Source organism: Triticum dicoccoides, chromosome 6A (genome assembly GCF_002162155.2).
Source record: "Triticum dicoccoides isolate Atlit2015 ecotype Zavitan chromosome 6A, WEW_v2.0, whole genome shotgun sequence".
Taxonomy (NCBI): Eukaryota; Viridiplantae; Streptophyta; class Magnoliopsida; order Poales; family Poaceae; genus Triticum; species Triticum dicoccoides.
In genome coordinates, this window is record NC_041390.1 from 511,574,374 (window position 1) to 511,599,925 (window position 25,552).

A 25,552-nucleotide genomic window follows, 5' to 3' on the forward strand; every position below is an offset into this window, starting at 1 on the left:
AACCTCACATGGGACAATGTTCTAATAATGATGATCATCACACTTTTATTTACTTACAACTCGATACTAGAACAAAATATGACTCTATATGGATGCCTCTGGCGGTGTACCGGGATGTGCAATGATCTAGCGTAGCAATGAAATCAAGAAACGGACAAGCCATGAAAACATCATGCTAGCTATCTTACGATCATGCAAAGCAATATGACAATGATGCTCAAGTCATGTATATGAAGATGATGGAACTTGCATGGAAATATATCTCGGAATGGCTATGGAAATGCCATGATAGGTAGGTATGGTGGCTGTTTTGAGGAAGATATAAGGAGGCTTATGTGTGATAGAGCGTATCGTATCACGTGGTTTGGATGCACCGGCGAAGTTTGCACCAACTCTAGAGGTGAGAAAGGGCAATCCACGGTACCGAAGAGGCTAGCAATGATGGAAGGGCGAGAGTGCGTATAATCCATGGACTCACATTAGTCATAAAGAACTCACATACTTATTGCAAAAATCTATTAGTCATTGAAACAAAGTACTACGCGCATGCTCCTAGGGGGCTAGATTGGTAGGAAAAGACCATCGCTCGTCCCCGACTGCCACTCATAAGGAAGAGAATCAATAAATACCTCATGCTCCAACTTCGTTACATAACGGTTCACCATATGTGCATGCTACGGGAATCACAAACTTCAACATAAGTATTTCTACGATCCACAATTACCCACTAGCATGACTCTAATATGACCATCTTTATATCGCAAAACTCTTGCAAGGAATCAAACATATCATATTCAGTGATCTACAAGTTTTATGTAGGATTTTACGACTAACCATGTGAATGACTAATTCCTGTCATCTCTCTAAATAGATATAAGTGAAGCAAGAGAGTTTAATTGTTTCTACAAAAGAAATGCCCACACTCTAACAAATATAAGTGAAGCAAAAGAGCATTCTACAGATGGCGGTTTTCCATGTGAAGAGAAACAGGCAATCCAAACTTCAAATGATATAAGTGAAGCACATGAAGCATTCTATAAAGCCATACTCAAAAAATTAAGTGAAGTGCAATGAGCATTCTATAAATCAACAATGGACTATCTCATACCAGCATGGTGCATCAAATAAAAGTGAAAACTAAATGCAAAAGACGCTCCAAGATTTGCACATATCGCATGAATGAAACGAATCTGAAAACATACCGATACTTGTTGAAGAAAGATGGGATGCCTTCCGGGGCATCCCCAAGCTTAGACGCTTGAGTCTACTTGAATATTTACTTGGGGTGCCTTGGGAATCCCCAAGATTAAGCTCTTGCCTCTCCTCCTTCTCCTCACATCGAGACCTCCTCGATCTTCGAACACTTCATCCACACAAAACTCAACAGAAAGCTCGGTAAGATCCGTTAGTATAATAAAGCAAATCACTACTCTAAGTACTGTTGCAAACCAATTGATATTTTGTTTTTGCATTTTAGCTACTGTAATATAACTTTTTCATGGCTTAGTACACTGATAGAAATCGATAGTTTCATCAAAACAAGCAAACTATGCATCAAAAACAGAATCTGTCTTAAACAGGACAGTCTGTAGTAATCTGAACATTCACCATACTTCTGTTACTCCAAAAATTCTGAACAAATTAGGAAAAATAAAAACTTTGTATAGAAAGACAATGAAAAAAGTTTCAAAACCGTTTGATGTTCCAGTAAAAAATGTAAAATCGCGCACTACAGACAAAGTTTATGTCTCACACCGCACAAACCAACAAGCAATGTAAACATCCTAAAGGCAAATCTTGGCACATTTTTTTAAAACTATATAAAAGCACTCAACAGAAATAAATGACTCTCTAAAACTTTCGGGTTGTCTCCCTGGCAGCGCTTTCCTTAAAGCCATTAAGCTAGGCATAAGGTGCTCAAGTAATGAATCCACCCGGATCCCAAGGTATATCAAAGCCAATTTGAATTAGCAATGATTTGGCATTTAGTAGTGAGCACAAAGCAACATATATCATGTAATGACGAAGTCTAACTCTCTTCCTATGCATCAGCATGTCATAAAATAACAATTCGTGCACACAAAGTAAAGGCCAATGCATAGCATAAGAAGTTTCTTGCAATTTTATCATATTGGAAACATGGAGAGGCGGAGATGTAGTTCCTCTCTCATAATAATTGAAAGTAGGAGCAGAAAGCACATGCATATTATATCTATCAAAATCATCATGTGTAGTAGTAAAACACAACCATCAATATAATCCTTAATAAGGGCAAACTTCTCCGATATAGTGTAGTCGGGAGAATTCAAAAAGATAATAGGACTATCATGTGTGGGTGTAATAGCAACAATTTCATGTTTAACATAAGGAACTATAGCAAGTTCATCTCCATAAGAATAATTCATATTGGCATCTTGGCCACAAGCATAGCAAGCATCATCAAAAAGGGACATTTCAAAAGAATCAACAGGATCATAACAATCATCATAGCAATCATCCTTCGGTAAGTGCTACCTCTTGAGAACTGCGTTGGTTTTCCCTTGAAGAAGAAAGGGTGATGCAGTAAAGCAGCGTAAGTATTTCCCTTAGTTTTTGAGAACCAATGTGTCAATCCAGTAGGAGACCATGTGCGAGTCACCTTGTACCTACACAAACAAATAAGAACCTCGCAACCAACGTGCTAAAGGGGTTGCCAATCCCTTCACGGCCACTTGCAAGAGTGAGATCTGATAGAGATGATAATAATAAGATAAATATTTTTGGTATTTTTATGATATAGATTGAAAGTAAAGATTGCAAAATAAAGTAGATTGGAAACTTGTATGATGGAGAATAGACCCGGGGGCCATAGGTTTCACTAGTGGCTTCTGTCAAGAAAGCATAAGTATTACGGTGGGTGAACAAATTACTATTGAGCAATTGATAGAAAAGCGAATAATTATGAGAATATCTAGGCATGATCATGTATATAGGCATCACGTCCGAGACAAGTAGACCGAAACGATTCTGCATCTACTACTATTATTCCACACATCGACCGCTATCCATCATGCATCTAGAGTATTAAGTTCATAAGAACAGAGTAACGCCTTAAGCAAGATGACATGATGTAGAGGGATAAACTCATGCAATATGATGTAAACCCCATCTTTTTATCCTCGATGGCAACAACACAATACATGTTGTTTCCCTTTCTGTCACTGGGTTCGAGCACCGCAAGATTGAACCCAAAGCTAAGCACTTCTCTCATTGCAAGAAAGTTCAATCTAGTAGGCCAGACCAAACTGATAATTCGAAGAGACTTGCAAAGATAAACCAATCATACATAAAAGAATACAGAGGAGATTCAAATATTTTTCATAGATAAACTTCATCATAAACCCACAATTAATCGGATCTCGACAAACACACCGCAAAAGAAGATTACATCGAATAGATCTCCAAGAGAATCGAGAAGAACTTTGTATTGAGATCCAAAGAGAGAGAGAGAGAGAGAGAAGAAGAAGAAGCCATCTAGCTACTAGCTATGGACCCAAAGGTCTGAAGTAAACTACTCACACATCATCGGAGGGGCCATGGAGTTGATGTAGAGGCCCTCCATGATCAATGCCCCCTCCGGCGGAGCTCCGGAAAAGGCCCCAAGATGGGATCTCTTGGGTACAGAAGGTTGCGGCGGTGGACATAGGGTTTCGTGGTGCTCCTGGATGTTTGTAGGGTATATCGATATATATATATAGGAGGAAGAAGTACGTCGGTGGAGCAACAAGGGGCCCACGAGGGTGGAGGGTGCGCCCAGGGGGTGGGCGCGCCCCCTGCCTCGTGGCCTCCTCGATTGTTTCTTGACGTCCACTCCAAGTCTCCTGGATCACGTTTGTTCCAAAAATAATGCTCCCGAAGGTTTCATTCCGTTTGGACTCCGTTTGATATTCCTTTTCGGTGAAACTCTAAAATAGGCGAAAAACAGCAATTTGGGCTGGGCCTCCGGTTAATATGTTAGTCCCAAAAATAGTATAAAAGTGTAAAAATAAGCCCATTAACATCCAAAATATATAATATAATAGCATGGAGCAATCGAAAATTATAGATACGTTGGAGATGTATCAAGCATCCCCAAGCTTAATTCCTGCTTGTCCTCGAGTATGTAAATGATAAAAACAGAATTTTTGGCGTGGAAAGCTTCCTAACATATTTCTCAAAGTATTTTTCTTTATAGTGGTATGAATGTTCAGATCCGAAAGATTCAAGATAAAAGTTTAATATTGACATAGAAATAATAATTCTTCAAGCATACTAACTAAGCAATCATGTCTTCTCAAAATAACATGGCCAAAGAAAGTTATCCCTACAAAATCATATAGTCTGGCTATGCTCTATCTTCATCACACAAAGTATTCAATCATGCACAACCCTGATGACAAGCCAAGCAATTGTTTCATACTTTTTATGTTCTCAAACTTTTTCAATCTTTACACAATATATGAGCGTGAGCCATGGATATAGCACTATGCTGGAATAGAATGGTGGTTGTGGAGAAGACAAAAAAGGAGAAGATAGTCTTACATCAACTAGGCGTATCAATGGGCTATGGAGATGCCCATCAATAGATATCAATGTGAGTGAGTAGGGATTGCCATGCAACGGATGCACTAGAGCTATAAGTGTATGAAAGCTCAACAAAAGAAACTAAGTGGGTGTGCATCCAACTTGCTTGCCCATCATTGGAATATACAAGTGGGTGTGCATCCAACCTAGGGCAATTTGAGAAAGCCCATCATTGGAATATACAAGCCAAGTTCTATAATGTGAAATTCCCACTAGTTTGTGAAAGTGACAACATAGGAGACTCTCTATCATGTAGATCATGGTGCTACTTTGAAGCACAAGTGTGGAAAAAGGATAGTAACATTGTTACTTCTCTCTTTTTCTCTCATTTTTTTATTTGGGCCTTCTTTCTTTTTTCTTTTGGCCTCTTTTCTCCTTTTTTTATTTTCCGTCCGGAGTCTCATCCCGACTTGTGTTGGAATCATAGTCTCCATCATCCTTTCCTCACTAGGACAATGCTCTAATAATGATGATCATCACACTTCTTTTTACTTACAACTCAAGAACTACAACTCAATACTTAGAACAAAATATGACTCTATGTGAATGCCTCCGGCGGTGTACCGGGATATGCAATGAATCAAGAGTGAAATGTATGAAAAAATTATGAACGGTGGCTTTGCCACAAATACGATGTCAACTACATGATCATGCATGGCAATATGACAATGATGAAGTGTGTCATAGCAAACTGAATGGTGGAAAGTTGCATGGCAATATATCTCGAAATGGCTATGGAAATGCCATAATAGGTAGGTATGGTGGCTGTTTTGAGGAAGGTATATGGTGGGTTTATGGTACCGACGAAAGTTGCGCGGTACTAGAGAGGCTAGCCAATATGGAAGGGTGAGGGTGCGTATAATCCATGGACTCGACATTAGTCATAAATAACTCACATACTTATTGCAAAATCTATTAGTTATCGAAACAAATTACTACGCGCATGCTCCTAGGGGGATAGATTGGTAGGAAAAGACCATCACTCGTCCCCGACTGCCACTCATAAGGAAGGCAATCAATAAATAAATCATGCTCCGATTTCATCACATAACGGTTCACCATACGTGCATGCTATGGGAATCACAAACTTCAACACAAGTATTTCTCAAATTCACAACTACTCAATTAGCATGACTCCAATATCACCATCTCCATATCTCAAAACAATCATCAAGTATCAAACTTCTCTTAGTATTCAATGCACTTATATGAAAGTTTTTATTGTGCCTAAAAGCAAATTGCCATGTTGTTCTAAAGGACTCTCAAAATAATATAAGTGAAGCATGAGAGATCAATTATTTCTATGAAATAAAACCACCACCGTGCTCTAAAAGATATAAGTGAAGCACTAGAGCAAAAACAATATAGCTCAAAAGATATAAGTGAAGCACATAGAGTATTCTAATAAATTCCAATTCATGTGTGTCTCTCTCAAAAGGTGTGTACATGAAGGATTATTGTGGTAAACTAAAAAGCAAAGTCTCAAATCATACAAGACGCTCCAAGCAAAACACATATCATGTGGCGAATAAAAATATAGCTCCAAGTAAAGTTACCGATGAACGAAGACAAAAGAGGGGATGCCTTCCGGGGCATCCCCAAGCTTAGGCTTTTTGGTGTCCTTGTATTTCACATTGGGGTCCCATGGGCATCCCCAAGCTTAGTCTCTTCCCACTCCTTGTTCCATAATCCATCAAATCTTTACCCAAAACTTGAAAACTTCACAACACAAAACTTAACAGAAAAATCTCATGAGTTCCGTTAGCGAAAGAAAACAAAACACCACTTAAAGGTACTGTAATGAACTCATTATTTATTTATATTGGTGTTAAACCTACTGTATTACAACTTCTCTATGGTTTATAAACTCTTTTACTTGCCATAGATTCATCAAAATAAGCAAACAACACACGAAAAACAGAATCTGTCAAAAACAGAACAGTCTGTAGTAATCTGTAACTAACGCAAACTTCTAGAACCCCAAAAATTATAAAATAAATTTCTGGACGTGAGGAATTTATCTATTAATCATAATCAAAAAGAATTAACTAGATATTACTCTCCAATAAAAAATGGAAGCAATTCTCGTAAGCGCTAAAGTTTCTATTTTTTACAGCAAGATCAAAAAGACTTCCCCCAAGTCTTCCCAACGGTTCTACTTGGAACACACACTAATTAAACACAAAAAACACAACCAAAACAGAGGCTAGATAAATTATTTATTACTAAACAGGAGCAAAAATCAAGGAATAAAAATAAAATTGGGTTGCCTCCCAACAAGCGCTATCGTTTAACGCCCCTAGCTAGGCATAAAAGCGAAGATAGATCTAGGTATTGCCATCTTTGGTAGGCAATCCATAAGTGGCTCTCATAATAGATTAATATGGTAATTTTATTTTATTTCTAGGGAAGTGTTCCATGCCTTTCCTTCACGGAAATTGGAATTTAATATCTCCTTCCTTCACATCAATAATTGCACCAATCGTTCTAAGGAAAGGTCTACCAAGAATAATAGGACATGAAGGATTGCAATCTATATCTGAACAATGAAATCTACGGGCACATAATTCCTATTTGCAACAATAATGACATCATTAATCTTTCCCATAGGTTTCTTAATAGTGGATTCCGCAAGGTGCAAGTTTAAAGAACAATCATCAAATTCACGGAAACCTAGCAAATCACACAAAGTTTTTGGGATCGTGGAAACACTAGCACCCAAATCACACAAAGCATAGCATTCAGATCTTTAATTTTTATTTTAATAGTAGGTTCCCACTCATCATAAAGTTTTCTAGGGATAGAAACTTCAAACTCAAGTTTTTCTTCATAAGATTGCATCAAAGCATCAACGATATGTTTAGTAAAACCTTTATTTTGGCTATAAGCATGAGGAGAATTTAGCACATATTACAACAAGGAAATACAATCTATCAAAGAGAAATTATCACAATTAAATTCCTTGAAATCCAAGATAGTGGGTTTATTGCTATTTAAAGTTTTAACCTCTTCAATCCCACTTTTATCAATTTTTTGCATCAAGATCTAAAAACTCTGAATTTTTGGGACGCCTTCTAACAAAAGTTGACTCATCTACACTCCCATCATTATCAAGATTCATATTGCAAAACAAGGATTTAATAGGGGACACATCAATTACTTTTAGATCTTCATCCTTATTATCATGAAAACTAGAAGAACACGCTTTCACAAAGCAATCTTTTTTAGCATGCATCCTAGCGGTTCTTTCTTTGCACTCATCAATGGAAATTCTCATAGATTTGAGATACTCATTGATATCATGCTTAGGTGGAATAGATCTAAGTTTCAAAGAATCAACATCAAGAGAAATTCTATCCACATTCCTAGCTAACTCATCAATCTTAAGCAATTTTTCTTCAATCAAAGCATTAAAACTCTTTTGCAAACTAATAAATTCTTTAATACTAGATTCAAAATCAGAGGGCATCTTATTATAATTTCCATAAGAATTGTTGTAGGAATTACCATAATTATTAGATTAATACTAGGAAACGACCTAGGATTAAAATTACCTCTATACGGGTTGTTACCAAAATTATTCCTACCAAAAAAATTCGCATCCATAGATTCATTATTATTCTCAATCAAAGTAGACAAAGGCATATCATTAGGATCAGTAGGAGCACTCTTATTAGCAAACAATTTCATAAGTTCATCCATCTTTCCACTCAAAACATTAATCTCTTCAATTGCATGCACTTTTTTACTAGTAGATCTTTCCGTGTGCCATTGAGAATAATTAACCATAATATTATCTAGGAGTTTGGTAGCTTCTCCTAAAGTGATTTCCACAAAAGTGCCTCCCGCGGCTGAATCTAAAAGATTTCTAGAAGCAAAGTTCAATCCGGCATAAAATTTTGTATAATCATCCAAAGATTCAAACCATGTGTAGGGCAATTACGTATCATTAATTTCATCCTCTCACAAGTTTGTGCAACATGTTCATGATCAAGTTGCTTAAAATTCATAATATCGTTTCTAAGAGAGATGATCTTAGTGGGAGGAAAATACTTAGAGATAAAAGCATCTTTGCACTTATTCCACGAATCAATACTATTTTTAGGCAAAGACGAAAACCAAGCTTTAGCACGATCTCTAAGCGAAAACGGAAATAGCTTAAGTTTAACAATATCATTATCCACATCTTTCTTCTTTTGCATATCACACAAATCAAAAAAAGTTGTTTAGATGGGTAGCGACATCTTCACTAGGAAGGCCAGAAAACAAATCTTTCATGACAAGATTCAGCAAAGCAATATTAATTTCACAAGATTCAGCATTGGTAAGAGGAGCAATCGGAGTGCTAATAAAATAATTATTTTTGGTATTGGCAAAGTCACACAATTTAGTATTATCTTGAGCCATCGTGACAAGAAATCAATCCAACACACAAGCAAACAAGAAATAGGCAAAAGAGGCAAATTGGAAAAGAGAAGGGGAACGGAAAGAGAGGGCGAATAAAACGGCAAGGGTGAAGTGGGGGAGAGGAAAACGAGAGGCAAATGGCAAATAATGTAATGCGAAGGATAAGAGTTGTGATGGGTACTCGGTATGTCTTGACTTGATAAAGATCTCCCCGGCAATGGCGCCAGAAATCCTTCTTGCTACCTCTTGAGCACTGTGTTGGTTTTCCCTTGAAGAGGAAAGGGTGATGTAGTAAAGCAGCGTAAGTATTTCCCTCAGTTTTTGAGAACCAAGGTATCAATCTAGTAGGATACCACACGCGAGTCACCTCGTACCTACACAAACAAATAAGAACCTCGCAACCAACGCGATAAAGGGGTTGTCAATCCCTTCACGGCCACTTGCAAGAGTGAGATCTGATAGAGATGATAATAATAAGATAAATATTTTTTGTATTTTTATGATATAGATTGAAAGTAAAGATTGCAAAATAAAGTAGATTGGAAACTTGTATGATGGAGAATAGACCCGGGGGCCATAGGTTTCACTAGTGGCTTCTCTCGAGAAAGGATAAGTATTACGGTGGGTGAACAAATTACTGTCAAGCAATTGACAGAAAAGCGAATAATTATGAGAATATCTAGGCATGATCATGTATATAGGCATCACGTCTGAGACAAGTAGACCGAAATGATTCTGCATCTACTACTATTACTCCACACATCGACCACTATCCAGCATGCATCTAGAGTATTAAGTTCATAAGAACAGAGTAACGCCTTAAGCAAGATGACATGATGTAGAGGGATAAACTCATGCAATATGATGTAAACACCATCTTTTTATCCTCGATGGCAACAATACAATACGTGTCGTTTCCCTTTCTGTCACTGGGATCGAGCACCGCAAGATTGAACTCAAAGCTAAGCACTTCTCCCATTGCAAGAAAGATCAATCTAGTAGGCCAAACCAAACTGATAATTCAAAGAAACTTGCAAAGATAAACCAATCATACATAAAAGAATTCAGGGGAGATTCAAATATTTTTCATAGATAAACTTGATCATAAACGCACAATTAATCGGATCTCGACAAACACACCGCCAAAGAAGTTTACATCGAATAGATCTCCAAGAGAATCGAGGAGAACTTTGTATTGAGATCCAAAGAGAGAGAATAAGCCACCTAGCTACTAGCTATGGACCTGAAGGTCTGAACTAAACTACTCACACATCATCGGAGGGGCCATGGAGTTGATGTAGAGGCCCTCCGTGATCAATGCCCCCTTCCAGCTGAGCTCCGGAAAAGGCCCCAAGATGGGATCTCTTGGGTACAGAAGGTTGCGGCGGTGGACATAGGGTTTCGTGGTGCTCCTGGATGTTTGCAGGGTATATGGATATATATATGTAGGAGGAAGAAGTACGTCGGTGGTGCAACAAGGGGCCCACGAGGGTGGAGGGCATGCCCCCTGCCTCGTGGCCTCCTTGATTGGTTCTTGACATCCACTCCAAGTCTCCTGGATCACGTTTGTTCCAAAAATAACGCTCCCGAAGGTTTCATTCCGTTTGGACTCCGTTTGATATTTCTTTTTGGTGAAACTCTAAAATAGGCAAAAAACAGCAATTTGGGCTGGGCCTCCGGTTAATAGGTTAGTCCCAAAAATAGTATAAAAGTGTAAAAAAATAAGTCCATTAACATCCAAAATATATAATATAATAGCATGGAGCAATCAAAATTATAGATACGCTGGAGACGTATCAGTAAGCACGAAGGGCATCGTCTCGCGTTGATTCTTCTTCCCAAAAATCACATATATTCCAAAAAAAATCTCTGTCAGTTTTGATCCCGTTTGGACTCCATTTGATATGGATTTTCTGTGAAACAAAAAACATGCAACAAACAGGAACTGACACTAGGCACTGGATCAATATGTTAGTCCCAAAAATAGTATAAAAAGTTGCCAAAATTATATGAAAGTTGTAGAATATTGGCATGGAACAATAAAAAATTATAGATACGACGGAGACATATCAATGATCATGTATATAGGCATCACGTCCGCGACAAGTAGACCGAAACGATTCTGCATCTACTACTATTACTCCACACATCGACCGCTATAAAGCATGCATCTAGAGTATTAAGTTCATAAGAACAGAGTAACGCATTAGGCAAGATGACATGATGTAGAGGGATAAACTCAAGCAATATGATATAAACCCCATCTTTTTATCCTCGATGGCAACAATACAATACATGCCTTGCTGCCCCTGCTGTCATTGGGAAAGGACACCGCAAGATTGAACCCAAAGCTAAGCACTTCTCCCATTGCAAGAAAGATCAATCTAGTAGGCCAAACCAAACTGATAATTCGAAGAGACTTTCAAAGATAACAAATCATACATAAAAGATTTCAGAGAAGAATCAAATATTGTTCATAGATAATCTTGACCATGAACCCACAATTCATCGGATCTCGACAAACACACCGCAAAAAGAATTACATCGAATAGATCTCCAAGAAGATCGAGGAGAACATTGTATTGAGATCCAAGAGAGAGAAGAAGCCATCTAGCTAATAACTATGGACCCAAAGGTCTGTGGTAAACTACTCACGCATCATCGGAGAGGCTATGGTGTTGATGTAGAAGCCCTCCATGATCGATTCCCCCTCCGGTGGAGCTCCGGAAAAGGCCCCAACATGGCATCTCTTGGGTACAGAAGGTAGCGGCGGTGGACATAGGGTTTCGTGGTGCTCTCGGATGTTTTAGGGGTATATGAGTATATATAGGCGAAAGACGTCGGTCAGGGGAGCCACGAGGGGCCCACGAGGGTGGGGGCGCGCCTGCCCCCCTGGGCGTGCCTCCCTGCCTCATGGCCTCCTCGATGCTTCCTTGAAGTCCACTCCAAGTCTCCTGGATTGCGTTTGTTCCAAAAATAACTCTCCCGAAGGTTTCATTCCATTTGGATTCCGTTTGATATTCCTTTTATGCGAAACACTAACATAGGAAAAAATAATAGCAATTTGCACTGGGCCTTTGGTTAGTAGGTTAGTCCCAAAAATAATATAAAAAGGTAAATTAAAGCCCATTAAACATCCAAAACAGACAATATAATAGCATGGAACAATCGAAAATTATAGATACATTGGAGACATATCAAGCATCCCCAAGCTTAATTCTTGCTCGTCCTAGAGTAGGTAAATGATAAAAATAGAATTTTTGATGTGGAATGCTACCTAGCATAATTCTCAATGTAATTTTCTTTATTGTGGCATGAATGTTCAGATCCAAAAGATTCAAGGCAAAAGTTTAATATTGACATAAAAATGATAATACTTCAAGCATACTCACAAAGCAATCATGTCTTCTCAAAATAACATGGCCAAAGAGAGTTATCCCAACAAAATCATATAGTCTGGCTATGCTCCATCTTCACCACACAAAATATTTAAATCATGCATAACCCCGATGACAAGCCAAGCAATTGTTTCATACTTTTGATATTCTCTAACTTTTTCAATCTTCACGCAATACATGAGCGTGAGCCATGGACATAGCACTATAGGTGGAATAGAATGGTGGTTGTGGAGAAGACAAAAAGGAGAAGCTAGTCTCACATCAACTAGGCGTATCAATGGGCTATGGAGATGCTCATCAATAGATATCAATGTGAGTGAGTAGGGATTGCCATGCAACGGATGCACTAGAGCTATAAGTGTATAAAAGCTCAACAAAAGAACTAAGTGGGTGTGCATCCAACTTGCTTGCTCACGAAGACCTAGAGCATCTTGAGGAAGCCCATCATTGGAATATACAAGCCAAGTTCTATATTGTAAAATTCCCACTAGTATATGAAAGTGACAACATAAGAGACTCTCTATCATGAAGATCATGGTGCTACTTTGAAGCACAAGTGTGGTAAAAGGATAGTAACATTGTCCCTTCTCTCTTTTTCTCTCATTTTCTCTCCTTTTCTCCTTTTTTTGGGCCTTCTCTTTTTATGGCCTTTCTCCTTTTTTTATTTTCGTCCGGAGTCTCATCCCGACTTATGGGGGAATCATAGTCTCCATCATACTTTCCTCACATGGGACAATGCTCTAATAATGATGATCATCACACTTTTATTTACTTACAACTCGATACTTAGAACAAAATATGAATCTATGTGAATGCCTCCGGCGGTGTCGGGATGTGCAATGACTCATGAGTGAAATATATGAAAGAATCATAAAGGTGGTTGTGCCACAAATACGATGTCAACTACATGATCATGCAAAGCAATATGATAATGATGAAGCGTGTCATAACAAACGGAACGGTGGTAAGTTGCATGGCAATAAATCTCAGAATGGCTATGGAAATGCCATAATAGGTAGGTATGGTGGCTATGGAAATGCCATAATAGGTAGGTATTGTGGCTGTTTTGAGGAAGGTATATGGTGGGTTTACGGTACCGGCGAAAGTTGCGCGGTACTAAAGAGGCTAGCAATGGTGGAAGGGTGAGAGTGCGTATAATCCATGGACTCAACATTAGTCATAAAGCACTCACATACTTATTGCAAAAATTATTAGTTATCGAAACAAAGTACTACGCACATGCTCCTAGGGGGATAGATTGGTAGGAAAAGACCATCGCTTGTCCCCGATCGCCACTCATAAGGAAGACAATCAATAAATAAATCATGCTCCGACTTCATCACATAACGGTTCACCATACGTGCATGCTACGGGAATCACAAAATTTAACACAAGTATTTCTCAAATTCACAACTACTCAACTAGAATGACTGTAATATTACCATCTTCATATCTCAAAACAATCATCAAGTATCAAACTTCTCATAGTATTCAATGCACTTTTTATGATAGTTTTTATTATATCCATCTTGGATGCCTATCATATTAGGACTAATTTTATAGCCAAAGCAAACTACCATGCTATTCTAGAGAACTCTCAAAATGATATAAGTGAATCATGAGAGATCAATAATTTCTATAAAATAAAACCACCACCGTGCTCTACAAAGATATAAGTGAAGCACTAGAGCAAAATTATCTAGCTCAAAAGATATAAGTGAAGCACAAAGAGTATTCTAATAAATTCCGATTCATGTGTGTCTCTCAAAAAGGTGTGTACAGAAAGGATGGTAGTGGTAAACTAAAAAACAAAGACTCAAATCATACAAGACGCTCCAAGCAAAACACATATCACGTGGTGAATAAAAATATAGCATCAAGTAAAGTTACCGATGGATGAAGACGAAAGAGGGGATGCCTTCCAGGGCATCCCCAAGCTTAGGATTTTGTTTGTCCTTGAATTTTTACCATGGGTTGCCTTGGGCATCCCCAAGCTTAGGCTCTTTCCACTCCTTATTCCATAATCCATCAAATCTTTACCCAAAACTTGAAAACTTCACAACACAAAACTCAACAGAAAATCTCATGAGCTCCGTTAGTATAAGAAAACAAACCACCACTTAAGGTACTATAATGAACTCATTCTTTATTTATATTGGTGTTAAACTTACTTTATTCCAACTTCTCTATGGTTCACACCCCCCGATACTAGCCATAGATTCATCAAAATAAGCAAACAACACACGAAAAACAGAATCTGTCAAAAATAGAACAGTCTGTAGTAATCTGTAGGTTTCGAATACTTCTGTAACCCCAAAAAATCTGAAATAAATTTGTGGACGTGAGTAATTTTTATATTAATCATCTTCAAAAATAATCAACCTAATCGCACTCTCCAGTAAAAAATGGCAGCAAATCTCGTGAGCGCTAAAGTTTCTGTTTTTTACAGCAAGATCGCAAAAACTCCCCCCAAGTCTTCCCAATGGTTCCACTTGGCACAAACACTAATTAAAAGCATAAAACCACATCTAAACAGAAGATAGATGATTTATTTATTACTAAACAGAACCAAAAATCAAGAAACAAAAATAAAATTGGGTTGCCTCCCAACAAGCGCTATCGTTTAACGCCCCTAGCTAGGCATAAAAACAAGAATAGATCTAGATATTGTCATCTTTGGTATGCAATCCATAAGTGGCTCTCATAATAGATTCATAAGGTAATTTAATTTTATTTCTAAGAAAGTGTTTCATGCCTTTCCTTAATGGAAATTGGAATCTAATATTTCCTTCTTTCATATCAATAATTGCACCAATCGTTCTAAGAAAAGGTCTACCAAGAATAATAGGTCATGTAGGATTGCAATCAATGTCAAGAACAATGAAATCTACGGGCACATAATTCCTATTTGCAACAATAAGAACATCATTAATCCTTCCCATAGGTTTCTTAATGGTGGAATCCGCAAGATGCAAATTTAAAGAACAATCATCAAATTCACAGAAACCTAACGCATCACACAAAGTTTTTGGACTCGTGGAAACACTAGCACCGAAATCACATAAAGCATAGCATTCATTATCTTTAATCTTAATTTTAATAGTAGGTTCTCACTCATCGTAAAGTTCTCTAGGGATAGAAACTTCTAATTCAAGCTTTTCTTCATAAGATTGCATTAAAGCATCAATGATATGTTTGGTAAAAGCTTTATTTTGACTATAAGCATGAGGAGAATTTGACACGGATTGCAACAAGGAAATACAATCTATTAAAGAAAAATTATCATAGTTAAATTCCTCAAAATCCAAAATAGTGGGTTCATTGCTATGTAAAGTTTTGACCTCTTCAATCCCACTTTTACCAATTTTTGCATCAAGATCTAAAAACTCTGAATCATTGGGACACCTTTTAACTAAAGTTGACTCATCTTCAGTCCCACCATTATCAAAATTCATATTGCAAAACAAAGATTCAATAGGAGACACATCAATCACTTTTAGATCTTCATCCTTATTATCGTCTAGTTCTTCCGGTTTGGCGGCCATCTTATTAACTAAGGTTGCCTGCCTATCCGAAATTTGGGCTATTAAGTTTTCACGATGAGCGAACTGAGATTTCAAACCATAAAATTCTTTAGACATATCATCGAGCTCTTTATTCATGTACCCCATAAAACTTTTTTGTTCTTTAAGCTCGTTTCTGAAGAAATTATTATGCTCAAACTGCAAGGACATAAAACTTCTAACGTTGTTTTCAATTTCTTCCAATCTTCTAAGGTGAGGATCAACACTTTTTGGTAAAGCCATCGCGGCAAACAATCCAACACACAAGCAAGCAGGAGGCAAGCAAAAAGAGGAGAACGAAAAAAAGAGGGCGGATGGAAAAGAGGGCGAATAAAACGGCAAGGGTGAAGTGGGGGAGAGGAAAACAAGAGGCAAATGGCAAATAATGTAATGCGAGGGATAAGAGTTTGTGATGGGTACTTGGTATGTCTTGACTTGTGCGTAGATCTCCCCGGCAATGGCGCCAAAAATGGCTAGTTGCTAGGAGATCAAATCTTGACTTGACTTGGTGCAACCTCCCCGGCAACGGTGCCAGAAATCCTTCTTGCTACCTCTTGAGCACTGCGTTGGTTTTCCCTTGAAGAGGAAAGGGTGATGCAGCAAAGTAGCATAAGTATTTCCCTCAGTTTTTGAGATCCAAGGTATCAATCCAGTAGTAGACTACACGCAAGTCGCCTCACACCTACACAAACAAATAAGAACCTTGCAACCAACGCGATAAAGGGGTTGTCAATCCCTTCACGGCCACTTGCAAAAGTGAGATCTGATAGAGATAATAAGATAAATATTTTTGATGTTTTTATGATATAGATTGAAAGTAAAGATTGCAAAGTAAAATAGATTGGAAACTTATATGATGGAAAATAGACTCGGGGGCCATAGGTTTCACTAGTGGCTTCTCTCAAGATAGCATAAGTATTATGGTGGGTAAACAAATTACTGTCGAGCAATTGATAAAAATGTGCATAATTATGAGAATATCTAGGCATGATCATGTATATAGGTATCATGTCCGCGACAAGTAGACCAAAACGATTCTGCATCTACTACTATTACTCCACAAATCAACCGCTATCCAGCATGCATCTAGAGTATTAAGTTCATAAGAACAGAGTAACGCATTAAGCAAGATGACATGATGTAGAGGGATAAACTCAAGCAATATGATATAAACCCCATCTTTTTATCCTCGATGGCAATAATACAATACATGCCTTGCTGCCCCTGCTGTCATTGGGAAAGGACACATCAAGATTGAACCGAAAGCTAAGCACTTCTCCCATTGCAAGAAAGATCAATCTAGTAGGCCAAACCAAACAGATAATTCGAAGAGACTTTCAAAGATAACAAATCATACATAAAAGATTTCAGAGAAGAATCAAATATTGTTCATAGATAATCTTGACCATGAACCCACAATTCATTGGATCTCGACAAACACACCGCAAAAAGAATTACATCGAATAGATCTCCAAGAAGATCGAGGAGAACATTGTATTGAGATCCAAGAGAGAGAAGAAGCCATCTAGCTAATAACTATGGACCCAAAGGTCTGTGGTAAACTACTCACGCATCATCGGAGAGGCTATGGTGTTGATGTAGAAGCCCTCCATGATCGATTCCCCCTCCGGTGGAGCTCCGGAAAAGGCCCCAACATGGCATCTCTTGGGTACAGAAGGTAGCGGCGGTGGACATAGGGTTTCGTGGTGCTCTCGGATGTTTTAGGGGTATATGAGTATATATAGGCGAAAGACGTCGGTCAGGGGAGCCACGAGGGGCCCACGAGGGTGGGGGCGCGCCTGCCCCCCTGGGCGTGCCTCCCTGCCTCATGGCCTCCTCGATGCTTCCTTGAAGTCCACTCCAAGTCTCCTGGATTGCGTTTGTTCCAAAAATAACTCTCCCGAAGGTTTCATTCCATTTGGATTCCGTTTGATATTCCTTTTATGCGAAACATTGAAATAGACCAAAAAAAACAGAAATTTGCACTGGGCCTTTGGTCACTAGGTTAGTCCCAAAAATAATATAAAAGGGTAAATTAAAGCCCATTAAACATCCAAAATAGATAATATAATAGCATGGAACAATCAAAAATTATAGATACGTTGGAGACGTATCACGGTCCTCCATAGACCGGGGGAGGGGGAACCGAGGCAAAAGTTCCCGTCCCATTCTTGTTTTGAGGGGAGGCGGTTTGAGTGCCTTTAGCCGCTTCCTTGCCGGAATTGGCCTCCGACTCCGATGTGGTGGGATTAACCACAAGCAACAGATCGGTAGAAGTTTTCAACCCCTCAAGTAATTCTTTAAGCATGGACTTGACCTCGGTCGTCATAGACGTCTTAAGTGAAGCCATAGCTTCATTTAAGTCATCTCAAGTGACCGAGTTCAACTTCACGGCCTCGACACCTCCTCCTCTCTGTCAACCATACTCTACGGGTCATGAAACCCTTAATAAAGAGACGAGGCACTGATACCAATTGAAAGGATCGATATGGTTGACTAGAGGGGGTGAATAGGCAACTACCAATTTTAACCTTTCTTAAAAAATTAGGGTTAGCAACAAATATGTTATCTAGATGTGCAACTAGGTGAGCAACCTATAAGATACTAGCAACACGAAGAACACAAGCAAACAAAGGATACAACACAAGTAAAGCTTGCACAAAGTAAAGGTAAGAGATAACCATAAGTGGAGACGGTGAAGACGAGGATATGTTACCGAAGTTCCTTCCCTTTGAGAGGAAGTAAGTCTCCATTGGAGCGATGTGGAGGCACGATGCTCCCCAAGAAGCCACTAGGGCCACTGTATTCTCCTCATGCCCTCACACAATGCGAGATGTTGTGATTCCACTGGTGGTGCCCTTGAAGGCAGCGACCAGACCTTTACAAACAAGGTTGGGGCTCTCTCCACAACCGAATTGAAGGCTCCCAATAACACCACGAAGCTTCACCACAATGGAATGTGGCTTCGAGGTGACCTCAACCATTTAGGGTGCTCAAAAACCCAAGAGTAACAAGATCTACAAGGGATTAGTGGGGGCAATCAAATTTCTCTTGGTGGAAGTGTAGATTGGGGCCTTCTCAACCAATCCCTATAAAATCATCAAGTTTGATTGGCTAGGGAGAGAGATCGGGCGAAAATGAGCTTTGGAGCAACAATGGAGTTTGGGGAGGAAGAGGTAGGTCTTCTTGGGGAAGAAGGCCCCCTTTATATAGTGGGGAACAAATCTAACCGTTATGCAACCGCCAGCCCACACACAAGCGGTACTACCACTCCAGGAGCGGTACTACCGCCCAAGAGATAGTCACCGGTAGTAAGTGCAATGGCACTGGGCCAGGAGCCAATAGTGCCGCCGGAGCGGTACTACTGCTCTCCCCAGCGGTACTACTGATGGGGTTGTAATGCTACAGTGCATAGGTAGGACTATGGTAGAACGACCACAGTGGTACTACCGCCCATGGTGGGCGGTACTACCGCTTAGCGCCGGGACTATGGCTCCCAACTACCGCAGATGAAAGAAAAGGCCTGAGGAGAGAGCAAAGCACCAAGCAGCAGTGGCATCGATGGTAGGGGCGATACTACCGCTTAGAGGCGGTACTGCCGCTTCTACTTCCGCTCGCTCTGCTGGGACTACCGTTGGACTACCATAGAACCCGACACGAAAAAGGGACCCAAGCAGAGGGCGGGGGTATGAGCGGAACTAGCTCGTGGTACTTTCGCTGGCAGCTCTCCACAACCTTTTCTGCAGAACAGGAGGACAACTCCATAAAAGCGGAAAGATGACTAGGGTGCAATATGATAGTGTACATGATGATTCAACCCAAAAGTTTCCGAAGCGGACCCCCTCTTGGTAGTACGGTTTTTCCTACAACTCAAGTCCATCGAAAATGAAATACGGGAAAGAAAGCCGTCTTCACTCTGAAGCTCCAAGGGGCTCAAATCGTCTTCTGCCATATGCTCGATTATCTGAAATACTCAATGCACACAATTAGTCCATAAACACATTGTCATCAATCACACCAAAATCACTTAGGGGGAAATATGTCCTAACAGCTAGGCGGTGGCAGAGATCTTGGAGTATACGTCAAGTCTTTGGGGGAGGCAGTCTTGATCACGCCTCCTGCGTATATCTTCCGGCGTCCATATTGATCACGAATGAAAGCTTGCCGACCCAACTCGAGGAGAATGGGCCGGCTGGGTTAGTACCCCCATATCTAGGACACCGTCAACCACATTGATGCTATCATTGATGATGAATTTCACTTCACCATGGACGCTGAGAAGATTCGTGATTACTCTGGGCCTCCTCGCACCAAGCACTCGACCTTTGAAAATCAAACGATTTATCATATGAACATATACACCATTTGCCCTCCGCGCGGGAGTTAATACTGATGGCTCCATATCTGATGAATTTCGCTTCACCATGAACATGAACTCATATATCCATGGATACATTTAGGGGAAGCCCATTTATCTTCAAGACAAGTAAAACTTGTTCACTTTCATTTTATACTATTCACTTATCTACCCTTACTCCGATGATTATTTGTTTTGTCAACAATCGTCCAAAAAGGGGGAGATTGTTGGTGCAATAATTTGCCTCTTTGTGTTGTGGAGATTGTTGACATAAACAATGGGACTAATGTGTTTGCTAGTGCACACGGAGTGACAAGTCCCTAGAGTCATGTGGAGTTTGGAACAAACTCCGAAGATAATCTCCTACGAGGCAGCGAGGATTATCACCGAGGGTTATGCCTGTCAAAAGTGACCCTCCAATTTTTTTTGACACAAAGAAATTGGTTCGATATGTGTCCGAAGAAATTGACTGCAGCCCAGAAGTTGGAAGACGACAAAAGACGTATTATTTTATTTCTTTGTTTTTCTTCTCTTTCTTGAGTCATAGAACCATCGTACTATTAAGAGGGGCATAGTGTTCGAAACTTCCGGTACTCTAATGCTAAACCAAAATCTATGTGAGTTGCGATAAATCTCTTTGTGATCCGAATTTATACTTGTCAGGAAGAGACGAAGTTCTTCGCTGCGATAGATTTGATTCGGACTGAGGAGTTAGCATTACGTGCTCCACAAGTAATACCATCGTTGTGCTAAAAAATCTGCACATTGGTTACGTGTCGGTTAGGCATTGGCCGAGTGGACATGTCCAAAATGGTCTTTTCCCATCTAGAAGACCGTGGCTATAAATAGTTCATCCCATCCAACGTGCACCATTGGTTGCTGTATGTGATTTGAAGAAGATTGTGTGAGCAACCCCTCTCTGAGTTATTTGAGTTAAAAATCCACTAAGATAAAAACTCAAGAGCCGAAAAAATAAACAGTGGTTTAGCATCACTCGAATCTAAGTCCAGTACGCTCCGCCAATTATTCTTGAGAGCTGCGAACTCTATAGACAGTTAGGTATCAACTATTTCAGTGACTAAGAATAATTGTGATTCACAAAGACAAAATCTGTAAAGTTTCGAAGATCGCTTCAAGTATCTACCATGAGTGGTCGGCACTGGTTAACGAATCAGTTGTCAAGGAGAAATAGGACGAAGAGAGTTTATCTTCTATGTTCAATCACAAACCCCTCCAAGCAGACGTAGTCTTTTTGCAGAAGGGCGAACTGGTCTACCAAATATTTGTCGCCATTGAGCACCACTGGCCATTCCTTCACTCTATTTACTTTCGTTTATATGTTGTGAATTATGTCTTGACCATGTTACTGATTCTCGATGGCCGTTGTAGTTCTCGTTCGGTGGTTAATTCTTGATCTCTGTTCACTATTAATCTTCGTTTTGCTGTTGGGTTATGAGAGATTTAAAGAAATTTTAGATCTCGCATTCACTCCCCACAGACATACTTCGTTCCTACAATTGGTATTGGGGGGGGGGGGGTGAATGGGACAAAATTATTAAGTCCTTTTTAGAACACTTGGAATTGTCCAAAAGAGAGTTGGGGAGTCTTTAGGAGACCGGTGCGAAGTCATGCTATATGTAGCTTCTTCAGATGGGTGTGGCTAGGTCTCGGTTGACTAAAACTTAATCAAGTTTCAGTCAAGTGGTATAGCAAATAAATAAATAAAGGTTAAAAGAAAAATTTTACGGATCTTCATGTAAAATCTTATGAATATAGCATCGACTAGGTCTCAGTAGACTAAAATTTAGCAATCCCATTTTCAGATTTATTCTGCATTTCTTTCGGAGGATTTTTGCAACATTTTGGTCGCACTATACGTGACTAAACTATGATCAGGACGTAGCACAACACGTGCTTCTCTAACGCGAATGCCCACAAAAAGTCCATCCCACATTTTCGACCAAATAAGCACGCATTGACCAAAACGCCAAGGGGACCATCACGATCCAGCCAAACCGAGAAATCCCCTCCCGTCAAAATCCTCGGATAGCCGAGATGCTCTCCCCCCGCATTAGCGCCGCCTCTCCCGCGCCGCGCTCCCACGCTGGCGGTCAGCAGAACCATGCTCCTGTCGCCACCAGCCCCATGGCCGCGCGTCGAGCCCGTGCGCTTGAATCGTCTCCCGCAGCGCAAAGACCGGCTACTCTCGCTTCCGCGTAGCCGGCGGCCAAGGTCGCCGCGGCGGCTCGTCTTGTGCATGGCTGAGATGGCCATGGTCGGGCGTGGGTCATCCCGGGAGCCTGGGGTTTCTGCTGGGGAGGGGGAGGCGATGCTGGGAGGTGACAAGTTGCCCGGTCAGAGGGCGGAGGCGGCGGCAACCCGGTGGACGCCCGTCGAGGCGGCGCTGAATGGGATGGTTAGTGCTCGTTTTTGCTAAGAAGCTGCAATTTGTATATGTTCCTATGACATATGTTGATCCTTTTCGGAATCTCATACTCCCTCCACACTTATTTTGGGACGGAGGGAGTATGTCTTACTTATTAGTATGAGCTTTGCTTAGTTACGGACCCGGTGCTGATGCCTTCAAAAAAAAAAATGAGCTCTGATCATTGAAAGTTGGAACACTGCCATGCTGAAAGGCAGGAGGCTTTATCAAAAAGGAACTGAAACGCTAGAATATTCTGATTTGATCTCTGAAGAGAATATGCATTGCTTTAGTAGCATCATTGTGGGTGTCTACCTTTTTTTTTTAGTTGATTGTAGGTGTTACCTTTTTTTTAAGTTGATTGTAGGTGTCTAACTGCAATATATGTCGCCAGCTAGGTTGTTCTTGTGTGAACATTATTTATGAAGCTTTTTTTAGTTTTTTTATACACATAATTATTTATGAAGCCTTTTTTGATTATTATTTTGTATACACATTTACTGTGTTTAGTTGTAGACTATCTTAGTCATCTAATGCCTGATTTGTGCAACTGTATCTGATAAGTTTTTCTGAGAGGAATTTAGATGATTAACTATGTGCTATTTACCTTCAAGAGAAAAGCTTTTGCTATTTACTTGGGATTCTGGACCTTGTACTGAAATTTTAACATTGTGTGCCAGAGTAAATGGCTGGTTGCTGGTTCTTTTGCTTTTGTGGCTCTTTGGAAGCGTGATTCTGAAATTATGTGGGCTTTGATGGGTGCGCAAGCAAACTCTATGCTTTCGTCGGTTCTTAAAAAACTGCTCAACCATGAAAGGCCGGCACCAGCTTTGCGGTCTGATCCTGGGATGCCATCATCCCATGCCCAATCCATTTTCTATGCTGCAACACTTCTAGTTCTTTCAGGTAAGCTTTTCTAGATTCATTAAACCATCATACTATTTCTCAGTATATACTCCTGGCAACATCGGAAGCATAAATGCCGACAGGAGATCGGTCCTAGTTCATTTTAAACATGGCACACAGTATCTCCGTAACTATTTTTTTTTCCTCAGTTTTTGCCGCATAGCTTTTCTATTCTAGTAAACACAATGAATGGAGACTAAACTAGGAATAATATGCCTGTTTTGTGCTAAACAAAGAAACTAGATGCTTATCAGTTAAAAGTTTGTAACAATACCTCCATGGACGTTAGCAATCAAATGTCCACCTGTTCAATGAAAAGGAATGTGTGAATTATCTTATATGGGTTGTTTTGCAACGCAGTCTTCTATTGGCTTGGGACAAATTATCTGGCAATGATTATTGGGGCTACAACTATAGCATCGGCCTCCTATCTAGTAAGAGTTTCTACTTGGTAGACTCTTTCACCTTTAATCATCTCAATTGCAGGACCATACTCTTCTGTGGTTAAATCTTTTAAGTTCTTTAGCTCACTCTAGTCAATTTCTGCTTGGTAGACTTTTTCACCTTCAATCATCTAAATTGCAGGACATACTCTTGGGTTACAATCTTTGAATTCTTTAGCACATTATAATCTTTAACCCCCTTATGTGCATGCAGTCGTGGCTACGGATATCGCAGCGTCTCCACACACTGAACCAGGTTCTTGTGGGCGCTACTGTAGGATCAGCCTTCAGCACTATGTGGTTTGCACTCTGGCATTTGTTTGTGCGGGAAGCTTTTGCTTCCTCGTTGTGGGTCAAAATTCCGGTCGGCCTTGGTTCAGAAGTGTTTTGTGTTGCCTTCGTCGTCTACATCATTCGGCAGTGGTTCAAGGATGAGCAATGATACAGATAGCCGCGGCAGGTTAATGGATAATTAAACCGATTGGCTTCAAAAGCCCACTGAACAGAAGAAATAGCAGTTTTGATTTTCTGTTGTGCATTATTGATTCTTGTAACATATCAAACAATTTTATAGTGAGCAAAGCGTTCTTGAGGACACATAGGAATTCCGTCTAGTTACATTCATCACGATTCATTGACTCGCGTCTACTTTTGTTATGTGGAAGGACCGGTGCTAGGATGTTGTCCTTACTTGAATAAGCAACCCCAACCCATTTATGGTCACCGGCGGTAAAGTGTGTACTACTCGTTAATTCACAAAACATGCAGGGATTTTTTGCAAAATTGCGCGACGGACCGCAAGAAGTACTGCTCATTATTATCAGTAGAGATAGAGATTTCATTTGGGAGACTTTTGTAGTATTTTGGTCGCACTACCGTCATGACTAAACTATGACTTTCGGCCCGGAAAAGCGCTGGCAACAACATAAGACGTGTTTGTTGGTAGGTTACATTAGGTCGGGCCAGGCCCGCATGGGTAGAATTTTGCCCGTTTGGTTGCCTGACTCACATGCGATTGTGGGCCGTACGAACCTCAAAGCAGGCCTAGGCATGGCTCTAGAGGAATGGCTGAATCGACCTTTTTGCGAGCGCTCGCTCGAGCCACGCGTGGCGACCGCCTGCACGCAAAGGGAAGTGCAGGAGATGACACGACGGCTCATAACTCCCCACGCCCCCTCCCGTCACCTCCCTCGGCAGTTCACACCCACTCCCTTTCTCTCACCTCGTCGCCAGTTCAGTTTCTTCGATGGCAACGCCGCCATCTCACCATGCCCCACCCACTCCAACCATCATCGGCAGCAATCCCATCCAAGAGAGGTGGATTGCCAGCCTCTCTGCAGCCGGAGTGGATCTGGCGGCGGCACTGCGAGCTCCCTCCCCTTTCTGTAGCATGTCGCCACTCCAGGCCAATGCAGCGCCGGTGCTGATCGCTCTGGCTCCGCCACCAGAGT

General features: G+C 40.3%; 1 protein-coding gene across 2 annotated transcripts; it reads left to right on the forward strand.

The window, feature by feature from the left end:
* The first annotated feature begins 22,332 nt into the window (after positions 1–22,332).
* On the forward strand, positions 22,333–24,698 carry LOC119317570 (lipid phosphate phosphatase epsilon 2, chloroplastic-like). 2 transcript variants are annotated; one of them, XM_037592054.1, is made up of 4 exons: positions 22,334–22,743; positions 23,433–23,658; positions 24,019–24,092; positions 24,316–24,698. In XM_037592054.1, the coding sequence occupies exons 1-4, from the start codon at positions 22,450–22,452 to the stop codon at positions 24,541–24,543; spliced, it is 822 nt and encodes a 273-aa protein (XP_037447951.1). In that variant the 5' UTR covers positions 22,334–22,449; the 3' UTR covers positions 24,544–24,698. The 2 variants fall into 2 exon arrangements, with proteins under 2 accessions (XP_037447952.1, XP_037447951.1); XM_037592055.1 differs by lacking the exon at positions 24,019–24,092 and having other exon boundaries at positions 22,333–22,743.
* The last annotated feature ends 854 nt before the right edge of the window (positions 24,699–25,552 follow it).